The following is a 24,740-nucleotide window of genomic DNA, read 5'->3' as shown; positions in this document are numbered from 1 at the left end:
ACAGCTTTTGGCAGGCAAGGCATTGGGTGGGATCCTGAGCTGACTGGGTACCCCATTAAAGCGGTCCAGAAAGGGGTGTTTCTGTCTGTGTGTCCACATGGCAGCTGATGGGTCATAACAAACTTCCCAGTTGCGCCCCTGGTGGGATTGTAAACCTGGTGCATGTCTGAGTCGACCCCCCTCCCCGCACCCTACTTTGGATTTGATATCCGGCTTTATCACTACCCTAAGGAGTCTCAAGACGGGACGCGGGTGGCCCTGTGGGTCACAGAGCCTAGGACTTGCCGATCAGAAGGTTGGTAGTTCGAATCCCTGAATAACTGAGTTCAAGATCTGACTTGCATTGGCCTTCCACCCATATACCATAGATGGTCTCTCTTGGAATGCATGAGAACAATTGCAAACTGTGCCCTTTCCTCTATTTACTAGCAGGTGCAGGATAGATAAGGTATTGCACAGAATTCGCACTAGAAGCCTGCTATGACAGCCCTACCCAGAGAGCAAAGTCTATGAGTTGCATTCCAAGACTGAGCCTTCATGTGACCCAGTCTTGGATTTATGTATAAGCTAAACAAGCTATGGGGACGCGGGTAGAGCTGTGGGTTAAACCACAGAGCCTAGGACTTGCCGATCAGAAGGTCAGAGGTTCAAATCCCTGCAATGGGGTCAGCTCCCGTTGCTCGGTCCCTGCTCCTGCCAACCTAGCAGTTCAAAAGCACGTCAAAGTGCAAGTAGATAAATAGGTACCGCTCCAGCGGAAAGGTAAACGGCGTTTCTGTGTGCTTCTCTGGTTCATCAGAAGCAGCTTAGTCATGCTGGCCACATGACCCAGAAGCTGTACGCCAGCTCCCTCGGCCAATAAAGCGAGATGAGCGCCGCAACCCCAGAGTCGGCCACGACTGGACCTAACGGTCAGGGGTCCCTTTATCTTTTAAGGAGTCTCAAAGCGGCTAACATTCTCCTTTCCCTTCCTCCCCCACAACAAACACTCTGTGAGGTGAGTGAAGCTGAGAGACTTCAGAGAAGTGTGACTAGCCCAAGGTCACCCAGCAGCTGCATGTGGAGGAGCGGGGAAGCGAACCCGGTTCCCCAGATTACAAGACTACCGCTCTTAACCACTATACCACACTGGCTCTCAACCACCTTATCAACCAGCTGTCAGACATACCCAGGGCCTTGGCCAAAGCCTACATACATCTGTAAGCAATATACGGTAAGTTGTGGCCTATCTCAACCCTATGCCAATGTCCTGAGTCTTATTCCTGACTGGCCCCCCACCAGGCTGCGAGCATCATGAGCCTGGGAATTCAAACGCATGCTCTAACATCGAGCTCTGGGTCTTTCTCCTCCTTCTTGCAGTTGTGCATTGAAGAGGAAACTTGGCCGTAGGGAGCAAGATGTCTTCCATGGAAACTTCTCTGCCATTATTGGCTGAGAAAACCTGACCTGCTTTCAAGGAAACCCAGAGTTCCCTGAACCAGAGTTTAAGAATCACGGCACGAGTCAGTTAGAATGAATGGAAAGATTTAATCCTCAAACGAGTGTAGAGTTTCTTCAAGCGAACAGGATAGACATGAAAAAAATTATGCCTTTCCAAAGTGGGCCACATACAAGCAGTGAGAAGATTACATTCTTTTATATATTATATATAAGTATTTACACACAAAGGAACGCAAGACATCATCGCGTTACATTATCAAACATTGCACAGAAATAAGATAAAAAAATACAATACCAATAAAAACATTATTCATATATATAAAAAAAACGGAGTTTTTGACCTGCATGTGTATTTTGATCCGCATCATTTTGAAATTTTGCTTTGGAACATAAATATTATTAATAAAATATTTAATAATAATATTAAATAAATGCCTTTTGGGATTCCCCGGATTCAGACATGAAGCAGCTTATTGTCTTTTTCGGTCTCTGTAGAAACTTCTTTATAGTTACTGCTTGCAGCAAGTCTCCTGCTTTTGTTCTGGTACCTGCGGAGATTAACAGGGAAAAGAGCATTTTTAGAAAGTCAAAATACACTACAGGCAACCAGCTCCACCATGAAGTCCACTGAAATTATTGTTCTTCCAAAGCATCTTCCTTCAATGTGGATCTGCCCAGTGTCCCAGTCCACTGGCCTTCTGACTTAATTTGGAGACACTGGAGCACGCAATATCTGCTGCTATTTTTAACACAGATACATACAAACATGGGCTTGTCCACACTTCTGCTTGTTCTGTGCGTAGAAAGGAAGGGTCGGAGAGGTTTTCTGTTTGTCTCATGTTTCTGAGGCATGGGGTTGAGAGTTGTTTGCCTCACTGCTTTCCCCAGGGAAAACCCCTTGCTTACCGCTGAATTGGAACAAACGTCAACGCTCCGAAAAACTGATTGACTTTGTTCTGATCCAGCAGAAAACAGAGGGTTTTCCTGAGCGAAAGTGGCAGTAAGTGTAGATTAGTGCCCTCCCCCCGAGGCAGATTTCCCATTAGTGATGTATGGAAGTGAGAGCTGGACCATAAAGAAAGCTGATTGCCGAAGAATCGATGCTTTTGAATTATGGTGCTGGAGGAGACTCTTGAGAGTCCCATGGACTGCAAGAAGATCAAACCTATCCATTCTGAAGGAAATCAGCCCTGAGTGCTCACTAGAAGGACAGATCCTGAAGCTGAGACTCCAATACTTTGGCCACCTCATGAGAAGAGAAGACTCCCTGGAAAAGACCCTAATGTTGGGAAAGATGGAGGGCACAAGGAGAAGGGGACGACAGTACACGAGATGGTTGGACAGTGTTCTCGAAGCTACCAGCATGAGTTTGACCAAGCTGCGGGAGGCAGTGGAAGACAGGAGTGCCTGGCGTGCTCTGGTCCAGGGGGTCACGAAGAGTCGGACACGACTAAACGACTAAACAACAACCCAAGGCAGAGTGGCGCACCTGGGGGCGGGGCTAGCCACCCATGGGAGCAGGAAGAGCGTCCCAGGGGGGCAGCGATGTCACCTCTCCTCAGGGATGACACCTGGGGTGGGCCGCACTTACGGCACCCCCTTCCTCTGCCAGTGCTCCCCACTTCTGCTTATGGTTATGAAGGTGCATTGCTAGTGTGCAAGATTTCCTTGGGTGCAATGTTTATATATATATATATATATATATATATATATATGCATGTTCTTCTTAATGGCACCTTTCAAAAATAGACAGGTGCCGGAAACCAGCAGCCCGCACCACACACACAAAAAATCCAGAAGTCATCTATTAAGTAATGGGCAGCCACAAACCTAAGAGCACCATTCAGCTTGTGAGATAAAATCATTTGGACTCCCAAAATCGGGTGGGGAATTTAAATGGAGGAAATGTCATAAACATCCTCAGGGGAATTTTTACTACGGCCGAGTGCTGTTGAAACTTTAGGTATAGAAGTGCCAACTTGTAATTGGTCCCCCGCCCCCCCTTGTTATTTAAACTGACTTTGCTCCAGTGCCTTTAAGGGCCTCTTGACATGCAGAGACTGAGCAGCTGAACTTTCCCCCATAATCTTATCTACATAACAGGAAAGGTTTCGCCTCCTTAGTTTCTGCAGGTTGCGCTGCTGTTAAAGAGGGAGGACTGACTGTCAGGACTGAGACGAAAACATCAGTTCAAGTGCTCAGCTGCTTATGTTTCAAAAGTGCAGAGATGGGCACATGCCTATTGGTTGTTTTCCCACTAAGAAGAAGAAGAATTTGGATTTGATAACCCGCTTTATATGGCGCTGTGGGTTAAACCACAGAGCCTAGAGCTTGCCGATTAGAAGGTCAAAGGTTCGAATCCCCGCAAGAGGGTGAGCTCCCATTTCTCGGTCCCTGCTCCTGCCAACCTAGCAGTTCGAAAGCACGTCAAAGTGCAAGTAGATAAATAGGTACCGCTCCGGCGGGAAGGTAAACGGCGTTTCCGTGCGCTGCTCTGGTTCGCCAGAAGCGGCTTAGTCATGCCGGCCACATGACCCGGAAACTGTACACCGACTCCCTCGGCCAATAAAGCGAGATGAGCGCCGCAACCCCAGAGTTGGTCACGACTGGACCTAATGGTCAGGGATCCCTTTACCTTTTTTTAAGGAGTCTCAAAGCGGCTAACATTCTCCTTTCTCTTCCTCCCCCACAACAAACACTCTGTGAGCTGAGTGAGGCTGAGAGACTTCAGAGAAGTGTGACTAGCCCAAGAGCACCCAGCATCTGCATGTGGAGGAACGGGGAAGCGAACCCGGTTCACCAGATTACAAGTCCACCGCTCTTAACCACTACACCACACTGACTAAGGGTAACGGCACATATTACAGAGCAACAAACCCAGGTTTGCCATGATTTGTACACTCCACACAAAGCTACTGTAACTCCCGGCTCCCAAACAAGTGTTGTCGGCATCCGTCTGTCTTGAGAGACGGTGGCTCCGGGGCTGAAGTCAAACGGCTGTGTTGGCAGCAGCAAAGTGATCTCCACAATGTGTAAGCCTGGACAGCGTGTCTAGAGGTCCTAGGCTGCCCAGACAACAAGACTTCCCCTCTCAGCCTCACCGATGTGCTCCAAAGGAAAGCAGAGCAATACATTTGGCACCAGCTTGGCTGCAGGAGTTGCTGGAAGGAGGCATACAAGACACCATCCAAGTGTTTTAGAGACTCCACTCCGGAATTGTTTAGGGTTTACTCTTGAGCCTTTTCTTTTCCCGAAGATATCCCACAAGGCAGTGGAGGTTTAAGATCAGATTTTTCCTTCTCCTAGTTGGGCTGCCTTCCCAGCCTCATCTGCCCCTCCTAACAAGTGTGCCTATTACAATATACATGTTTGCTGCCTTCACGCTAAAGATATACAATTCAAAGTGTTGGTGCTGACCTTTAAAGTCCTAAACGGCCTTGGTCCAGTATACCTGAAGGAGCATCTCCGCCCCCATCGTTCTGCCTGGACACTGAGGTCCAGTGCCGAGGGCCTTCTGGCGGTTCCCTCACTGCGAGAAGCCAAGTTACAGGGAACCAGGCAGAGGGCCTTCTCGGTAGTGGCGCCCGCCCTGTGGAATGCCCTCCTACCAGATGTCAAAAACAACTACCAGACTTTTAGAAGATATCTGAAGGCAGCCCTGTTTAGGGAAGCTTTTAATGTTTGATGCATTACTGTATATTAATATTGTGTTGGAAGCCGCCCAGAGTGGCTGGGGAAACCCAGCCAGATGGGCGGGGTATAAATAATAAGTTATTATTATCATTATTATTATTAGGTGTTTACCAATGTAGTGTTCCCCTGATACAGTGGTACCTCGGGTTTTCGGACGTCTCTGTTGCTGAAGGTTTCGGTTTTCGAACGCCAGAAACCCGGAAGTAAATGCTTCCGTTTTCAAACGCGCCTCAGAAGTCAAACGGCTTCCGCTGCGTGTATCTGTTGTTTCTCACAATTTCCTCTATTTGCAGACCGCCCTTTGTGCCTCGGTTTTCGAATGTTTCGGAAGTCGAATGTTCTTCCGGAACAGATTACGTTCGAAACTGAGGTGCCACTGTAGTGTGAACCACAAGTCTTGGCAGCCTCTCCCCAGCACAGCCAATGGTCAGGAATGATGGGAAGTACAACCGCAATTGTATCCTCGAAAGATCTCCTGCGAAATGTCCCAAAGGCCCAGCAATTGCAACACAGCCTAGCTCCGAGTACTTTTGTACTCACAGCTCCGGAATGCCTTCAACCGAGAAAAACAGAGCCGGCGAAGCAGAGGGAGGCTTACCATCTGTAGAAGTAGTAGATAACAACTGCAGCGGTGATGACGAAAAACAGAACCAGGAGAATAGTGAGCGCCAGGTATTCATTGCTCAGGGGCTGCTGGCTTGTCAAAGTGGAATGGCCACACCGGTCGCCATAATAACCATCTTCACAGCTGTGGGGTGCAGAGAAGAGAAGGAGAGAAATCATATCAGACATGTTGTGTATTTGGGTTCTCAAACACAGATTGTAAGCTGGAGAAGCCCCAGAACAGGAGACGCTACCCTGGTTGTTCCTTGAACCCCACCGGAACTCCGGTTGCTTAAACTGTCACCCAGGTGCATGTTTACACCTGCTTGCGCCAAATCCAGTTGAAGCTGGTTTGTGGGTGAAAGAGTGTTAGGGAATCTGATATGCCTTAGAGCATGTTGCGCTTTGTTTAGCAAGGTAGTCCTAACTGGGATGTTGTGGTCAGGGATATTTTTCTAGAAAGAGAGGTGCCAGAACTCGCTGGAGCTTGCCTTGGTTTCTTATACAGTGCTACCTCGGGTTAAGAACTTAATTCATTCTGGAGGTCAGTTCTTAACCTGAGGTACCACTTTAGCTAATGGGGCCTCCCGCTGCCGCCACGCAATTTCAGTTCTCATCCTGAAGCAAAGTTCTTAACCTGAGGTACTATTTCTGGGTTAGCGGAGTCTGTAACCTGAAGCATCTGTAACCTGAAGTGTCTGTAACCTGAGGTACCACTGTAATGGCAATGGTGCTTTCCAGGTACCACAGAACTACAACTCCCAGCATGGCCAGTTGGTCAGGGATGATGGGAATTATAGTCCCACCACCTGGAGAGTACCAGCTTTCTCAGCCCTGCTCTGAATCAAGCGCTATGCAAAAATCAGGTGTTGTTTTATTATCTTATCCTGCAGCATTCCACTTACGTGCACGAAGGTGTACTCAAAGCCACGAGGTACTTGCAGTGCCCATTAATGCAGTAGTTTTTCAAGTCAGAGCCGCAATCTGTGGTCTTCACTTCAGCGACACGGGGACTGTGCACTGTTCGAACTATCAGAAAGAAAGAAAGAAAGAAAGAAAGAAAGAAAGAAAGAAAGAAAGAAAGAAAGGTGTCATTTTATTTGACAAAGGGGGGTCAGTGGTAGCACATCTGCCTTGCAAAGACCAGGTGTCCCTATTTTCCAGGTACAGTCCCAGATTTACAGAAGCCATCCCGGTTCCTCACTTGATTCCAGAATATCCTGCTTTTCCTTAAAAGGTAAAGGGACCCCTGACCATTAGGTCCAGTCGTGGCCGACTCTGGGGTTGCGGCGCTCATCTCGCTTTATTGGCTGAGGGAGCCGGCGTACAGCTTCCAGGTCATGTGGCCAGCATGACTAAGCTGCTTCTGGCGAACCAGAGCAGCGCACAGAAACACCGTTTACCTTCCCACCAGAGCGGTACCTATTTATCTACTTGCACTTTGATGTGCTTTCAAACTGCTAGGTTGGCAGGAGCTGGGACCGAGCAACGAGAGCTCACCCCGTCGCGGGGATTCGAACCGCCGACCTTCTGATCGGCAAGCCCTAGGCTCTGTGGATTAGACCACAGCGCCACCCGCGTCCCTCGCTTTCCCTAGGACGTTCCTATTTCCATCAGGAAAATGTTGGAAGGTACGGAATAGGACGTCCCTATTCCAAACATTCATTTTAGCCAACCCAGTGGAGACAGAAGCCTGCAGGCATTCTGAAAAAGTTTGATATTTCATTAAGTGTCAAAGAATCCAACTCACTCAGAACTGTCGTGCAGTTGCCTGTTTCATTCCTCCCGCATAACGGTGTCACAGTTGTCCCAAGAACGGCTTGAAATAGGTGGAAGCCTGAAGAGAAAGAATGTGTCGGGTTGAAACAAAGACACTAGGAGAGGGGTTTCTTGAATCCCCCCCCCCCGCATTAAAACAAGAACAACAACAGCCATCATTTTACCTTGCAAGTGCTTATGCCATCCGGCTTCAGCCGAAAAAGGTGGCATAGCTAGATCTTCCTTCAACCTGCCTTTAAAATGCCACCGCTACACCCAACCCTGACTGAGAGCCGATTCACTCCTTGTGTTGCTTGCAGGGCGTGCATGTAGTGAAAGTGCAAAACAAAGATCCCCCAGCCCGTTCCGAGTCCAGCTGAAAACATTTTGCTGCCCGAGGCAGCACGGCAAATGCTCTCCACCACCCACGGTGCAAAATACCCAAGGCTGGCCCAGTTAAAATGCCACAAGCGCTTCAAGATGAGAGTAAAAATACCGTAAAACTAAATTCAAATGTAGCTATTTGCTGCCCAATCAGCTGCCTGAGGCGACTGTTTCAACCTAATGGTAGGGCCGGCTCCATCTTTTTTGAGTCAGCACTCAGGAACCCAGAAAGCTATTGGTCCATCTAGCTCAGTGGTGTCCAAACTTTTTCCAAAGGGGGCCACAGTTGATGAAGTGAAGAAGGGCCGTGAGGGCCGACCAAATTTGTTAACTTTTTTTGGGGGTTGAAGTTGTTGAGGTTTTTTTTTAGGATTTTACCCCAGGAAATAAACTGACAGAGGCGCCGGATTAAACCGACTGGCAGGCCAGATTAGGCCCCCCGAAATGGACTTTGGACATGCCTGATCTAGTTCATTATCGTCCCTACTGACTGACAACATCTCTCCAACGTTTTAGGCAGGGGCATAGCTGTCAAATTACAGATTTGAAAATAAGGGACCAGCAGCCTCGAAAATAAGGGATCAGCAGCCAAAATAAGGGATTTCAGTCAACCAGCAGACAAAGAAAGCCTTAAGAGGTGGTTCCCACAGCGCAGCAACCCGGCAAAGGGGATGCAGCAAGGAAAACCACCGTCACCTCTCTGCTGGGAAGTGCTGAGCAAAGGCGAGTCCCCAGGCAACACGGCCGATTTGATCGGCACAAGGCATGCAAGCTCCACCCCCCAGTCGTTCTTAGACTCCTTATTGGGTGAGCAACGCAGCCAAGCAACACAGTTGGAGCCTCCCTCCTCCCTGGATGGCAGGGAGGGAGGGAGAGGAGCTGCTTCGTTTGATACCTGGGAAATTTAAGGGACATCATCAATCCGGGACAGCAGCGGGAAATGGCGCTGGGATAAGGGACTTTCCCACCAAATAACGGACGGTTGACAGCTATGGGCAGGGGACCATTTCCAACCCGAGGATGCCTGGGACCTTCTGTGTGGAAGGTGCAAGTGCTACTACCGAGCTATCACCCTGCCATCAGGATTACCTGGCGTGTGTCCGTTACACCTCCCCAGCAGTTTGCAAACATGTATTTCCATTTCATACTTGTTTGCTGCACATGTGCACAGTTTCTTGGGCATCCCTGTCACGTAAAGTGGGACCCACCATTGAAAAACATACTAGACATGTATCATCGTTAATGCTGATTATATATAATGGGACTTTGTGTAGCAGAATATTTTTGATCACCATCATTCCTAGGTTCGGAATACACTTCTTGTTTTTCACATAATTCATACTGATAACCGGATGGATGGATGGATAGATAGATAGATAGATAGATAGATAGATAGATAGATGATAGATAGATAGATGATAGATGATAGATAGATAGATGATAGATAGATGATAGATAGATAGATGATAGATGATAGATAGATAGATGATAGATAGATGATAGATAGATAGATGATAGATAGATAGATAGATAGATAGATAGATAGATATAGATGGTGGATGGATGGATAGATGGATAGATGATATAGATACAGATAATAATTTTTATTTATACCCTGCCCTCCCCAGCCAAGGCCGGGCTCAGGGCGGCTAACAAGCAATAATAAAAACAAATTGAATGAATACAACTTAAAAAGTTTAAAATGCAACATTAAAATATTGAAACATTAAAATATTAAAATGCAGCCTCATCACAGGAGGAGAAAGGAAAAAGAAAGAGGGGGAGGGAATCAAATTGGCTCCAAGCCTAAGGCCAGGTGGAACAACTCTGTCTTACAGGCCCTGTGGAAAGAAATCAGATCCTGCAGGGCCCTGGTCTCATGAGGCAGAGCGTTCCACCAGGCTGGAGCCAGTGTTGAGAAGGCCCTGGCTCTGGTTGAAGCTAATCTAACTTCCTTAGGGCCCGGGACCACTAGGGTGTTGCTATTTATGGACCTTGAGGCTCTCCGTGGGGCATACCGCAAGGCGGTCCCGTAGGTACGAGGGACCTAGGGACCTAAATAGATGATAGATAGATAGATGATAGATAGATAGATAGATAGATAGATAGATAGATAGATGATAGATAGATAGATAGATAGATAGATGATAGATAGATAGATAGATAGATAGATAGATAGATGATAGATAGATAGATAGATAGATAGATGATAGATAGATAGATAGATAGATAGATAGATAGATGATAGATAGATGTCCTACAGGATACTTTAGCCATGTGAAAGAAGACCTGCCAGTTTACTTTTATGAAAGAAAAGTTTTGTTTGCATTCTTAAAGATTATATGAGCTGCACAGTAATTATTATTTTAAACTGTGAGTCAATGCTGGCATGGTTCAAAAACCATGCAAGACGTAGCAGGGAGATTACACGGAGGCTGAAAAGCGAAGCAGAGGCAGCTGTTAAATGGACAGGGATCTTCCGAGGGAATCCGTGTAATCGCTGGAAACAGTGACTCAGCAGCTGGAATGCTTTTTTGCTGACTCAATGCGAGCCGCCACCCTGCAATTGAATGAGATACAGACACCAGACAATACCAACAGTGGCTTGTGTGGGAGGCAATTCATTACAGGGTTACAAGCGAGCGCTGCATGGAGTAATCCTTAGGGGACATAAGGGACGTTCAGGGACGCTGCTGTTGCAGACAGATGTGCTGGTGGAAACGTTTTAGGGTAGAGGGGAAATCCAGGGCACTGATAGGTACCGTATGTGGAAGACAGGCCCCTGGGGCAGATTTGCATATGCTAATTTCCAAATAATAAATTAATAAATAATGTTAAATATAGACCTTTTCCTCTCCACTCGAGAGTTGGGTTACTCTGTGAGAAATGCAATTAACAAATATGATAAATACTTGTAATAAACAATAATTTATATATATATTTAAAAAAAAACATAGGCTGATTTTCAGAGGTGGGAAAACAAATTCTGGTTCTTGCCGTCAGGGCTTAAATTTGTTCTAAGGCCTTCATCTGCCTCGGAGCTCTTCTAATGTATAGGATAAAACTGTACATTTTCTTAATTTGCCTCAGGGTAGGTGGCTGGCGTATCACCTATACCACACCTTGTAGTACCTCAGAGAAAAGAAAGAAAGAAAGAAAGAAAGAAAGAAAGAAAGAAAGAAAGAAAGAATTGAGGCCTAATAATGCTTCTGAGAGAAACCAGGCCAAAGAGTCACACGTTCATACATTTAAGAGCTTAAATTTCTAGGGTTCCTATTCCCCTCACATTGCTACAATTCTCAGAGTCGTTTAACAATCAATTCCTCTCCATAGGGAACTCTGGGAATTGTAGTTTTCAGAGGGGAATAGGGGCCTCCTAACAATTCTCAGCATCCTTGACAAACTAGAACTCCCAGAATTCTTTGGGGGGAAGCCATGATAGCCTAAAGTGGTGTCATAGTGCTTTAAACGCACAGCATGGTGCAAATGTGGCCACAGAAACTGAAGCTCATCCTGCTCGAACGACAAGTTCCTTCCTTGGGCAATTGCAACCAAGCAAGCAAGCAGTAAATAAAAACGCCCAACTCTAAGACTTCGCCGTACCCTCCATAACAGAGCCATCTTCCTAATTGCCAACTCCTTCCCCTGTACGGATAAAGTTATATTCATTGCAGAGCAGACAAGCTGTTCCTTTAATCAATTACCCATTGGGGAGTTTCACATGCTCTTTGAGTGCCTCTCAAACAGATTAGCCCAAGAACCGAAGAAGGTGGGGCCATGTTTGCATTAATACGGCTGCCTGGGTCATTAAACAAATACTGTTATCTTCTCCTTCACAGGCGAGATGCTGCCTATTTCATATTGCCTTACTGGAATGCTATGGTTATTGTCATTGCCGGGCTGGTGGAATGTTAGTGCGCAATGCACATTCCTGCTTTACAGGAAAGTTAGCATTGCTCTGCGTTGCAAGCCGCCTGCCCCAGAATGCAAGCCCGGTTCCTCACAGGTGGCTCGATGAAGGGAAAATATGCACCTCAATAGGGATGGATTTTCCACTCTTCTCAAGATCCGGTGACACTCAAAGCCAAGTCTTTGGACAGAGGTTGCACGAAAAGGGCCAATGTGCTGGCTGGCTTAGTTCAAACCAGTGTGAGACATAGCTGTCAACTTACAGATTTGAAAATAAGGGATCAGCAGCCAAAATTTTAGTCAACCAGCAGCCAAACGAAGCCTCAAGCGGTGGTTCCCACAGTGCAGCAACCCGGCAAAGGGGATGCAGCAAGGAAAACCACTGTCACCTCTCCGCTGGGAAGCGCTGAGCAAAGGCGAGTCCCCAGGCAACGCGGCCGATTTGATCAGCACAAGGCATGCAAGCTCCACCCCCCAGTCGTTCTTAGACTCCTTATTGGGTGAGCAACACAGCCAAGCAACACAGTTGGAGCCTCCCTCCTCCCTGGCCGGCAGGGAGGGAGGGAGAGGAACTGCTTCCTTTGATACCTGGGAAATTTAAGGGACAGCAGCGGGACAGCGCTGGGATAAGGGACTTTCCCGCCAAATAAGGGACGGTTGACAGCTATGGTGTGAAATTGGGCCTCATCCCATCGCACTGCCTGCTCTCTTCAGGATCGCTAGATGACAGCAATCACCTCTCTACGCTACTCTTAAATCAGAGATGGGGAAACATATGGCTCTCCATTTGTTGTTGGACTCTTGAATTCCCATCAGCCCTAGCCAGCGTCCCCAATAGTCAGGGATCATGCGGGTCCAGCAACATTGGTTCCCTCCCCCTGTCCTAAATAAACTGGAGCTTTCACAATATCTAGACCTGGCGTGCAATGTCACTCTGTTGCCTTTGTTCATAGTCCCCCCAAGTTTTTTCTTGGGACCCTTTCTCTTCGTCTGTTGCATCTTACCCCATTGCTTTCTCTTTCGTTCAGCCCTCATCTCTTCATTTTTTATTCCTTTACACCTGAAGGAGCGTCTCCACCCCCATCGTTCTACCCGGACACTGAGGTCCAGCGCCGAGGGCCTTCTGGCGCTTTCCTCCCTGCGAGAAGTCAAGTTTCAGGGAACCAGGCAGAGGGCCTTCTCGGTAGTGGCGCCCGCCCTGTGGAACACCCTCCCACCAGATGTCAAAGAGAAAAACAACTACCAGACTTTTAGAAGACATCTGAAAGCAGCCCTGTTTAGGGAAGCTTTTAGATGTATTACGGTATTTTAATATTTTGCTGGAAGCCGTCCAGAGTGGCTGAGGAAGCACAGCCAGATGGGTGGGGTATAAATAATAAATAAATAAATAAATAAATAAATAAATAAATTGTTGTTGTTGTTGTTGTTGTTGTTGTTGTTGTTGTTGTTGTTGTTATTATTATTATTATTATTATTATTATTATTATTATTATAGCTTTTGAGAGCTCCTTCTCAACCAGATTTCTCTCCTTAGCTTGCCACAAAAAGTTCCTCCTTCTGAGGGACCTGGGTCAGGTTTTAATCTCAACGAATGACTTTTCCTTCCCTCAGTGAAGTTGCATGAAGACGACGGCTCTCCAATCGCTTTTGTGCGTTGAGAAGTTGGGGTGTTTGCGGGCAACACACCAGCTCACATAGCAAACAAGGCTGCAGTGTGTCACAAGGCTAATGAAAGAACAGAGACTCTTATGCTAACAGCCTCCCATACACAACTTTCTTTGGACAGCGTGAGAGTGTTCCCTTGTGACTAAGCACCAGGTACGTTTTCAAGTAGTAATTGTGACCACAGAAGCCCATAATGGGTTGGATCCGTGACCGGTTTCATTTTAACAACATTTATATACTGCTTGATTGTAAGAAAACCTTTTGGCTGTGTACAAGTTGCGATGACCAAGTCTGATTACCTACCACTGGGGATGGGTGAATTGTAGAGTTTCATGTATTGAGTGCCAATGGAACTGTAGACAAATAGAGTCAGATAGAAGCATAAGGGAAGACTTCGCATGCTTTGAGGAACCCCAAAGCTTGCAGAAAAATAAAAATAAAACCGTTTTGGGGGGAAGTCCCTAAGGGGGCACTCACCACCCCTCCCATTTTGACTCAAGAAAATCACCATTTTATGGTTCAAATGGGGGGAAATAAATGCAGTAAGTGGACAAAAGCACAAAGATTCACAAAATGCTTAGGGGTATGTGTACCCCCAGAAAAAAGCACTGCTTGTTACCATTTAGTCATGTTTGTGTGTGTGTCTGTGTATGTGCGCACACACATGCACACAAGCAATATTTGTGATGCAAATTTTACTCAAACACATTTGAACCAAGTCGGTAAAACTACTCTGGGGCAAGTGGCTGTCGAACTGTAGCTGCCATCACATAATCATTCCATTTATTTATTTGTTCCATCCACATCCTTCCCCTCTTCCTAAAGCCATCCAGTTCAGGAAGCAATAAAACAGTAAAAAAACACCTGAAAAACAGTTCCAATAGGGGTGCAGACTGGGAAAGATTATCTACCCAAAAGGCTTGTTGAAAGAGGACGTTCTTCAAACAACGGAGACGGCGCTTGAGGCTGAGCATGCAGGACATTAGCCATGAGCCTTAGGTAGCCTATAACTTCTTGAGAAATACTGCTGTTCATTGCATATCCGTGCCGAAACCAACTTCCATCCAATTCAAAAATGGAAGCTGAGGTGTGGCCATTTCAGAGAGCCATTGCATGCATGGCAGCCTTGTTGAATTTGAGTTTGACGCAGGGGAACGTGCATTGGGCGAAGACACCTGTGGCCTTCTGTGGTGTGAAGATGCACAGCAGGGGAAACGGACCTTGCCACATTTCAACCCACAAATGTGTACATAGCCTTAGAAAAGAACGTAAGCGGGTGCATTGCTCCTTCTTTCATTCTGCTCCCAACAACCCACGCCGTCATGTTTACACTTGCAAAGAATTGGTGCAGGGTTGGCCAATGTGATGCCCATGGGCGCACAGGTGCCCACGGAGGACTTCCACTGGATCCACATCCCCACCACTTCTTTAGGTTTTAGGCTTGAAGGAAGCATTCTCTCATAACCAATCGAATAGACTGTGGTGCGTGATTGTGGGGTGTGTTAGAGAGTTTCTCTAGTTTGCAAAGGTTGGCGGTCCCCGCGTCCCTCTCCTTGGCTGAAGCTTCTGAATGGGCTAAGAAAAAGCATGGCAGCTGAAGTTGTTTGGCAACAGAAGCCAGGAAATAGGATTTAATAGGCCAAAAGCTCACCCACTCTTTGCCAAGAGAGCTTATTGCATGAGGAGAATGATACACCAAGCGTGGCAGCCCACATGTTATTTATTTACCGTATTTTTCGCTCTATAAGACGCACCAAACCATAAGACACACCTAATTTTTGGAGGAGGAAAACAAGAAAAAAAATATTCTGAATCTCAGAAGCCAGAACATCAAGAGGGATCGCTGCATAGTGAAAGCAGCAATCCCTCTTGCTGTTCTGGCTTCTGGGATAGCTGCGCAGCCTGCATTTGCTCCATAAGACGCACACACATTTCCCCTTTACTTTTTAGGAGGGAAAAAGTGAGTCTTATAGAGCAAAAAAATACGGTACTTATTTATATTCTGGCTTTCCTTCAAGGACCTCGAGATGGCATATTTGGTTCTCCATCTCCCCATTTTCTCTTCACAACAACCCTGTGAGGTAGGTTAGGCTGAGAGGCCTTGACTGGCCCAGAGAGGTCACCTGGGAAGTTTCATGGCTGAGTGGGGACACCCTTGTATTTCCCTCCTTCCTGTATATATTTCATGTGTCGGCTCAGAGATTTGCTGATCAATGGCTGAAACGCAAGGCGGCTGAGAATTAACTGGCCAGGCTCATATGTGGTGGGAATGTAAAATGGTAAAAAGCTTCTGGGAGATGATATATAATGAGTTGAAAAAAATGTTGAGATATACAAAGAAGCCAGAAGCATTTCTATTGGGAATGGTAGGAAGTGATATAAATAGAAAAGAATGTAAGCTTTTTTTATATGCAGTAACAGCAGCTAGAATATTAATGGCCCAAAAATGGAAGCAAGAAGAGTTGCCGACGACTGAAGAATGGAGGATGAAGTTAATGGACTATGCAGAATTAGACAAATTAACAGGAAGGATCCGAAACCGATGTGACCAGAAATTTACCGAAGACTGGAGTAAATTTACAAGCTATATGAAAAGTATTTGTGATGATCAGACGACATTTGTAGGTTTGCAAGAAGTTCTGTGAGGAGTATTATGGGAAGTATTGTAAAAATGAAGAAGGGGAGAGGATAGGTTAAGAAAGGTAAAGGCAATACAAAATTAAGTAATGCATAAGAAGGTTTTAAGATGGAAGATCATCAGAGGTGCTGTTGGAAGTCCAATAAGATTGTATTTGTAATAATTTGTGTGGTATGTTTTATAATTTGTATGTTAAAATCAATAAAAATGTATTTTTAAAAAACTACCTTAAAAAAAGAGAGAGAGAGAATTAACTGGCCAGGCATTTAAAAAAACAAAAAAAGGAAAGAAAAAAAAAACAGAAACTGAGTAGCTCCTGTTGAAATGGACTTGGCAGATGAAGAAACACCTGCCCTGTAATTAGGAGGCGCAACCGAGTGGCTGAGTTTCCTTGAGAAAAGCTCAGAATCACTAGGCAGAGGGTGGCTGGCAGTGCAACTCTGGGCAACACCTGAGCCACCAAACAACTCAATTAACAAATCCCCTGCCAAAAACAAAACGACAACAAAAAAAAAACCAAAGAGGGAAGAGGTGTAGCCCTACCTATGAAATTTCTGTTCCTGACACATCACCACAACATCCAGCAGAACCGCAACTTCCCCAGCTGAGGTGACACCGAACTGCAGCCAGGTTGCAAAATTGGCTCTGAGCTTCTCTAGTGACGGACCGCGCAATCCCAGGGCATGATAAATCTGTTAGCTTTGCAGGTGCTCCCGGCAAATGTCAGAAACACCTTCATGCCACGGCTTGTTCGCAGCATTCTAGCACGGCCAAGAGCTGGCTATTCAAGGAGAGGCTGGCTCGGTTATTTATATATTTTTCATGTCTTTATTGGGTTTTTCAAATTGCAATTTTACAGAGAGATGTCAAACATAAATCATTAAAACAAGGTTCCAAGGAATCTCCTGGACTTCCATCCTCCCTTTTGTGGGTCCTGTTATGTATCATTTCCTTCTGCATCTTTTATGATAGTCCAAATCTTTTACATCTCCCTTGCACCCAGAATTCACCCTTAAAGCGATATTCCAATCCTACTCACGGTTTTCACTGTTTACAATGGTCTTTAAGGTAAGTTATAAATTTCCCCCATTCCTTATTAACATTTTGGTCTTCCTGAGGCTGGCTTGGTTATCGATGGACATTAAAAGGGCAGGGAGCAGGCAGGTTTGAACCACGCCGCGATGGGAACCCTGAGCGCATCGCTTCCTTTTCTCCCATATGAGATACAGTGGTACCTCGGGTTACATATGCTTCAGGTTACAGACTCTGCTAACCCTGAAATATTACCTTGGGTTAAGAACTTTGCTTCAGGATGAGAACAGGAACCGTGCTCCAGTGGCGCGGCAGCAGAAGGAGGCCCCATTAGCTAAAGTGGTGCTTCAGGTTAAGAACAGTTTCAGGTTAAGAATGGACCTCCAGAACGAATTAAGTACCGTATTTTTCGCTCTATAAGACGCACCAGACCACAAGACGCACCTAGTTTTTGGAGGAGGAAAACAAGAAAAAAATATTCTGAATCTCAGAAGCCAGAACAGCAAGAGGGATCGCTGCGCAGTGAAAGCAGCAATCCCTCTTGCTGTTCTGGCTTCTGGGATAGCTGCGCAGCCTGCATTCGCTCCATAAGACGCACACACATTTCCCCTTACTTTTCAGGAGGAAAAAAGTAACTCTTCTAGAGCAAAAAATACGGTACTTAACCCGAGGTACCACTGTAATGGTTGACATTCACCCCTATGGAGAAAAGGGGAGCGAGGGAGAATCAGTGCCATTTGCCACGGTGATGGAAAACCCGCCTTGCACCATAAGCAGGTCACAATGTGCCTTACTGGTCGCCGCTTAGAGAAATCCCACTAAGGCAGGTGTACCTGTTTGGAAACCAAGGGCACAGGCAGTTTCTGCATCTCACATGAGTCCTTACTACAGATAAGTCCCACCTTCCTGCTGGCACCATCCCTCATAAGTACAGGCACATTGCTAATCAGAGCTAACGACTATGGGCACGATCCGGCAGAAAGTTCTCTTGCACACACCCCTTTGGAATAAATGGGCACTGACCAAGGAATCGCATGTATTAAGTAGGAATTCACGTGCATCAGTGCTTCGCCAAACAGGTAGGCCATACAGTGGCTCCTGCAAGTATAGACAGATCTGGGAATTGGAATGCGTGAACGTTCAGCCGAGAGAGAATTCGATCTTCTACACTCCATCAAACTTCCCCAAGAGCAGAACACCAAACTTTCAGAGAACGTGAATTGCATTGCAGAATTCAGATATATGAGGCAGACTCCAAACCCTTTGCCCTCCCCCTTTGCTTTATTTATTACCGGAATAATAAAGTTTGGGAGTCAGTTCAGCCTCACAACTTGCTGGGTGTAATTTAAGACTGGGTCATATATACAGGCAACTCTGCCCTTGTGCGGGGGTTGCGATCCGGGTCATTGCATGCTTGTGTGAAATCAGAAACCCATTGAAAAAGCCTGCAGACACCTCTGTCCATCCCCAGCCATCATTCTGCCCTTGTAGTGATGTTTCAGTGACATCTTTATGTTGTTTCCGTGTCACTTCCAGGTTCTGCGTTCACTGTGCGCATGTGTGCGCATCTCGCTCGCCCCTAAAACAGGAGTTGTCTGTGTGTATGCATATTAGTACTTGAGTTTGATTTTCTTTCGCATAGTTATTTAGCCTTTCCCCCCTACATCTGTGGAGTCAGTTTTTGTTTTATTTCTTATTTTATCTATTAAATCATTTGCAGCCCTTCACCCAAAGATCTCAGGCTGTTCACAGCATAAAAAATACAAGGGAAAAACACAAACCAAAATACATAATAAAAACCAAACCGACCAAACGTTGTTGTCAAATGAACTTTTGGGTTTTCTCTTCTTCTTTTTGCAAATGCGTGGCTTTCAAAGTATGTTTTAACGCTCTATAAACTCCTATTTCCCTAAAGTGTGCATGCACACGAAAGCTCATACCAATAACTAACTTAGTTGGTCTCTAAGGTGCTACTGGAAGGAATTATTTTATTTTATTTTGTTTCAACTAAGGCAGACCAACACGGCTACCTACCTGTAACTAAATCTAACCAATTAAACATGCTAACCTGTGTCTTTCTGCTCACAAAGATTAACGCCGCTGTCAAAGATTAACACCACAGCAATTGTGAAAAAGCAGCCAAAGGTCTTCTACCTTTGGACCAAAATGATCGAGCCTATGAAATCGGTGTGATCTCAGCAAGTCAGATATTTAGAGTAGAACCCGTGCAGCAAAGAACATTTGTTGGAACAGGAATATCACCTTTGTCCAACTGTAAGGATCAAGTGACTTGACCCCTGATCATCTGGCAACCTGGATTTCTTTCTCCTGGGCGGCCTGGCAGCAAGGTTCTGTTCCCGCTGTCCTCTTTAAATCAGCTACCTCTTCCTCACTTCTGGGGCAGACCCACTGGGAATATTCTAGCAACAGGCTGAAATCCCTGTCCACACTTTGGGAGATTAGTCTTGTTGAACACAGTGGGATTTTGGAGTAAGCATGTTTAGAGGGTTAGGGATTTCTCTTAACAGTCTTTAGTACTGTTAGCGAGCAGGTTGTTTGTCCAGTTAAGCCGTGTTCGCCCCACCTTGGATGGTGTCACGTCTCAAGGATGAGGTTTGCAGCTAGTGGGTGCTCTTCGGCCCAAGCAAATTTCCACTTGGAGCTGCGGCTGACACAACCTGCCGTCTCCAGGTTGGATTACTGCTACGCATTGTATGTGGGGCTGCCTTTGAAAATGGTCCCCTCAAAGCCCCCCATAGAAACTAAGAGCAGCTGCAGGAGAACGTCGCTGTGCCATAACACAACAGTCATCGTGATAAATCACAAGCGGGGGGAGACCTTTTTCTGTCTGGGGGGCCACAATGGCTTCAGAACAATCTCCCGAGGGCCACTCGCCAGTGGCGGGCAAAAGCGAGTTGAGCAATCACGGTAAGTTTCCCCTTGGGAATTGTAGGCAAACTTCGACACACACACAATCCTCTCTGTTCTCCGGATGAGCTAGAGGCACCACCAAAAAGGACATGTTCCAGTCAGGCAAAAATGTTTGAAGGTGTGAAGTTGAGGCCAGTGAGGGGTGTGTGTGTGACCTGGGGAGAGTTTCAAGGGCCAAATAGAAAGGTGCTGAGGGCCGCATTAATTCTGTCTTGTAATTTTGACCTGTCAGATTCTACTGTGTCCTCATCCACCCGACCCTTTATTCCCATGGGACTTGCACCGGATTGCAATCGTTCTGTTGGAGCTGCAGCGATACCAACTTGAATAAAATATTCAAGGCGCCCAGGTAAGCTCCGCCCCACATAATTGATCGCAAGACACAGCACACACACACGCACCATTTGAATGGCAATGCCCATCAACTGGGGGGAAGGGCAGGGACTCCCTCAAATTTTTTAGGGGTGTGTGTGAAGGGACCTTGGCCCCCAGGACTTGGCTCCCATGCCAAGCTGTGAGTTTCCCATGCTACCTGCTACAGAATTAAAACATGAGCCCTGCAGGATCAGGCCGGGGGCTCATCCTGCTTTCACAGCCGCCAGACAGATTTCCATTGAGAAGAATCTGCATTTTCCTTTAGCCAGTCACTCTTGGATTTGTAAGATATGCAACCTGTCAGACGCACACCCCAATAATTCCGGTCCAAGAAGCAACACAGCTTGCCAATTTTCTTTTGTCGGGACTTGTGAGCCATGGAAAAAGGACTTCAGGTAGAAATTCATCAGCAAAAACGTCTTTCTCTCTCCCCAACTCCCATCCCGCCCGCCCTCCACTGCGCTCTTTCGCCGCGATGAGAGACGGGAAGCTTCACCTGAGAAATGACAGCCCTCACCCCACCCCAGCTGTCAAACCCCGACGCGGAAAAGCGAGGGCTTCCTCCTGCAAGCCGTCGAGAAAGCCAGCAGAGACGCGCAGCTCTCCGGCTGAGCTCCCTTTCCACGCCGAGCCCGTCGGGGAAACTGGGAGAAAACCCGACGGCAGAGCCAGATCTCCTCCGACGGCGCGTCCCTTTTGGAAGGAAGGAGCCGCCACCCCGCATTCTCCCTCTCTCTCTGCTGGACGGCGCAGCTTTGGAGCCAAAGCAGGTCGGGAGCGCACAGACTTACCCAAAAGCAGAAGGGCGCCTTCGACGGTTTGGGAGCTGCAGCTGCTTGCCATTCTGCCGGAGCCTGTGCGTAGCGGGTTGCCGTCGGAAGGTGAAGGATGCGCGGGCGGCTGGGTGGCGCGGAGCTGCTGCGACCGTCCGAAGAGAGACCTCGCCTCCTTTCCTCCCGGCAGGCGTTCCCTCGGGTTTTTATACCTTTCCCCAGTGGGTGCGGACGCACAGCGGAAGCTGGCCCCAGGCTCATTGCCTCTGAAATTTCCCCGGTGATGAAATCGGAGGCCGGAGGTGGGGGGTGCCTCCGTCGCCTACCTGCCTGCCGCGTCTTTCTCGCCACCTGCCAGGGCGCAGCGGACAGAGAATTACGCGCGGCGCAGGGCGCGTTTGCTTCCAGAGGGAGGTTCTTAGGCGCGCGGGGAGCCGCGAGAAGGAAGCAAAAACCTTCTTATACAGACGCAGGACATCTTGCTGGACGGAAGTCGCTCCCGTTCTGCAGAAATATCCTTCTTTTTTTCCCCCTCAGAAATTTGACTTTGAATTAATATGAATTAATAACCCTACCAAATATATCCATGTAGAGAGATTACTCTGAATTATAGCTGTCAACTTTTCCCAATAATAATAATAATAATATTAATAACTCTGAGTGGCTTACAACAAAACACTAAAATGCAATAAAATACAACAAAACACTAAAATCCAGCGCTGAGGGCCTTCTGGCGGTTCCCTCATTGCGAGAAGTGAGGTTACAGGGAACCAGACAAAGGGCCTTCTCGGTAGTGGCGCCCGCCCTGTGGAACGCCCTCCCATCAGATGTCAATGAAATAAGCAGCTATCCTATCTTCAAAAGACATCTGAAGGCAGCCCTGTTCAGGGAAGTTTTTAATATTTAATGCTGTATTGTTTTTAACACTTGATTGGGAGCTGCCCAGAGTGGCTGGGGAAACTCAGTCAGATGGGCAGGGTATAAATTATTATTATTATTATTATTACCTATTAAACATTAAAAGCTTCCCTAAACAGGGCTGCCCCAAACAGGGCTGCCTCCGAATAGGATTCCTCGCAAGAAAAGGGAAAAGTTGACAGCTATGCTCTGAATCTCGGGACTTCTTCCCATGGGTCCTGTTGTCAACATTTCCAACTGCATATTATTTCGTAATCTATATTTTATGTCTCTCCATATTGCCCATAGTATTTGTTACATTGCAAGTGAGATTAAAAACCTGCTAATGTTCTCATCTGCTTACAGTGGTCTTCTGAATAAATTATAAACTTTTCCCATTCTTTCTTGAATTTCTTGTCCTCTTGGTCTCTGAGTTTTCCAGCCAGTTTTGCCATTTCAGCATGGTCTAACAGCTTAGTTTGCCTTTCCTCTCTGGTAGGAACTTTTTATTCTTTCCATCTCTGGGCTACTAGCATCCTTGCTGCTGTTGTCACATACATGAAGAGTCTTTTCTGTTCCTTTGGGATGTCGGTACCTATAATACCCAATAGAAAGGCTTCTGGTGGGTTTTTTTCACAAAAGTTATTTTTATTTGTTTTATTTTTTATTAAAGATTTTCTTGATTTACAAAAGTGTGCAATGTCTTTCTCTCGTATCCCCCCCCCCCATGTAACATTTTTACAAGTCAGTTTCATTTGTTGAGACATTGGGAAGAAAAGGGAGAAAGAGGTGGGGGGAAAAGATGAGTGGGGGTACAAACATTTTAAAACATTTTTTAATTTTTAAACATATTTTAAACATTTCCCCCCAGTTCATTATATATCATTTCCAAGAAAGCCTTTATTACCTTACCTGACCACCACATATGATAAAGGTACCTTCTTTTCCTTTACATTTCCAGCAGGTATTTGTACTTGTTTTATACATTTTTGCTAATTTAAAGGTAAAGGGACCCCTGACCATTAGGTCCAGTCGTGGCCGACTCTGGGGTTGCGGCGCTCATCTTGCTTTATTGGCCGAGGGAGCCGGCGTACAGCTTCCGGGTCATGTGGACAGCATGACCAAGCCGCTTCTGGCGAACCAGAGCAGCGCAGGGAAACGCCGTTTACCTTCCCGCTGGAGCGGTACCTATTTATCTATTTGCACTTTGACGTGCTTTCGAACTGCTAGGTTGGCAGGAGCAGGGATGGAGCAACGGTAGCTCACCCTGTTGCAGGGATTCGAACCGCCAACCTTCTGATCAGCAAAGTCCTAGGCTCTGTGGATTAACCCACAGCGCCACCTGTGTCCCTTTTTCCTAATTTACTAGGAGTTAAATACCACTGGTACATCATTTTCATATAATTTTCTTTCAGCGTACAACATGCCTTGAATTTCAAATCCGTCTTCCATAACCTTTCCCAATCTGAAATCTGAATATTATGCCCCAAATCCCTTGCCCAGTGTATCATCATAGATTTAACCTGTTCATCTTTTGTATGCAAGAGCATGCAGAACTACCCTTCTTAGAAGTTGAGGGACCTAGCAATAATCTGAGTGGCAAGAAGGCACCAGTTTTTTCTTTCTTACTTAATACCACTTGCCATGGGCGTAGCCAGGATTTATGTTAACAAGGGGCAGCCTTTATGGGGGTGGGGGAAGATCCTTAGTTAATTAATATTTTTAGTGATTTTTATTGGTTTAGGGCAGGGGCCAGCAAACTTTTTCAGCAGGGGGCCAGTCCATTGTTCCTCAGACCTTGTGGGGGGCCGGATTATATTTTGAAGGGAAAAAATGAACTAATTCCTATACCCCACAAATAACCCAGAGATGCATTTTAAATAAAAGCACACATTCCGCTCATGTAAAAACACCAGCCAGGCCCTACAAATAACCCAGAGGTGCATTTTAAATAAAAGGACACATTCTACTCATGTAAAAACACGCTGATTCCCAGACCGTCCGTGGGCAAGACTGTGGTGGCGATTGGGCCGGATCTGGCCCCCGGGCTTTAGTTTGCTTACCCATGGCTTAGGGGGGCACTGGCTGCTAATTCGTTTCCAGGCCAAATTCAAAGTGCTGGTTTTCACCTGTAAAGCCTCAAACAGCTCAGGACCACAATACCTCAAGGATTGCCTTTTTGCATATGAACTGGCCTGGACCCTGCAATCACCACCTGAGGCCCTTGTTCATAACCCTCCTCCATGAGAGGTCCAGAGGGTGGCAACAAGAGACAGGGCCTTTTCTGTGGTGGCTCCCTGCTTGTGGAATGCTCTCCTCCGGGAGGCTAGCCTGTGGCCTTCGTTACATATCTTTAAGTGCGAGGCGAAAATGTTCCTCTTTTCCCAGGCCTTTGGCTTATTAAACAATCTATGAACTCATAAACTGTGCGGGTGGGATGGGGTGTTGTTTTTCTTTTTCTTAGTAAGTTATGTATTTTTTGTGGTTTTATACGGTAAAGCATCTTGCGATCCTCAAATGAGGGGCAGTATAACATGAAGAAGCTTGAGATTTCGTTTGGCCCCAATTGCCTGCTTCAATTGTCAACATTCAACCTTGACAGATGGGAAAGATCAATGTAAAGCAATGTCTCTGAGCATATG

At 46.4% G+C, this 24,740-nt stretch overlaps 1 protein-coding gene across 1 annotated transcript; it reads right to left on the bottom strand.

Annotated features, from left to right (window-relative positions):
• Positions 1 to 1,507: 1,507 nt before the first annotated feature.
• EREG (epiregulin) lies at positions 1,508 to 21,504 on the bottom strand. The gene is made up of 5 exons (XM_053361849.1): positions 21,220 to 21,504; positions 7,487 to 7,573; positions 6,642 to 6,765; positions 5,732 to 5,881; positions 1,508 to 1,988 (listed from the first exon to the last, which is right to left on the bottom strand). Exons 1-5 carry the CDS (start codon positions 21,269 to 21,271, stop codon positions 1,895 to 1,897), a joined length of 507 nt encoding a protein of 168 aa, XP_053217824.1. The 5' UTR covers positions 21,272 to 21,504; the 3' UTR covers positions 1,508 to 1,894.
• Positions 21,505 to 24,740: the final 3,236 nt, after the last annotated feature.

Source organism: Podarcis raffonei, chromosome 13 (genome assembly GCF_027172205.1).
Source record: "Podarcis raffonei isolate rPodRaf1 chromosome 13, rPodRaf1.pri, whole genome shotgun sequence".
Taxonomy (NCBI): Eukaryota; Metazoa; Chordata; class Lepidosauria; order Squamata; family Lacertidae; genus Podarcis; species Podarcis raffonei.
This window is presented reverse-complemented; position numbering and strand designations above follow the sequence as displayed.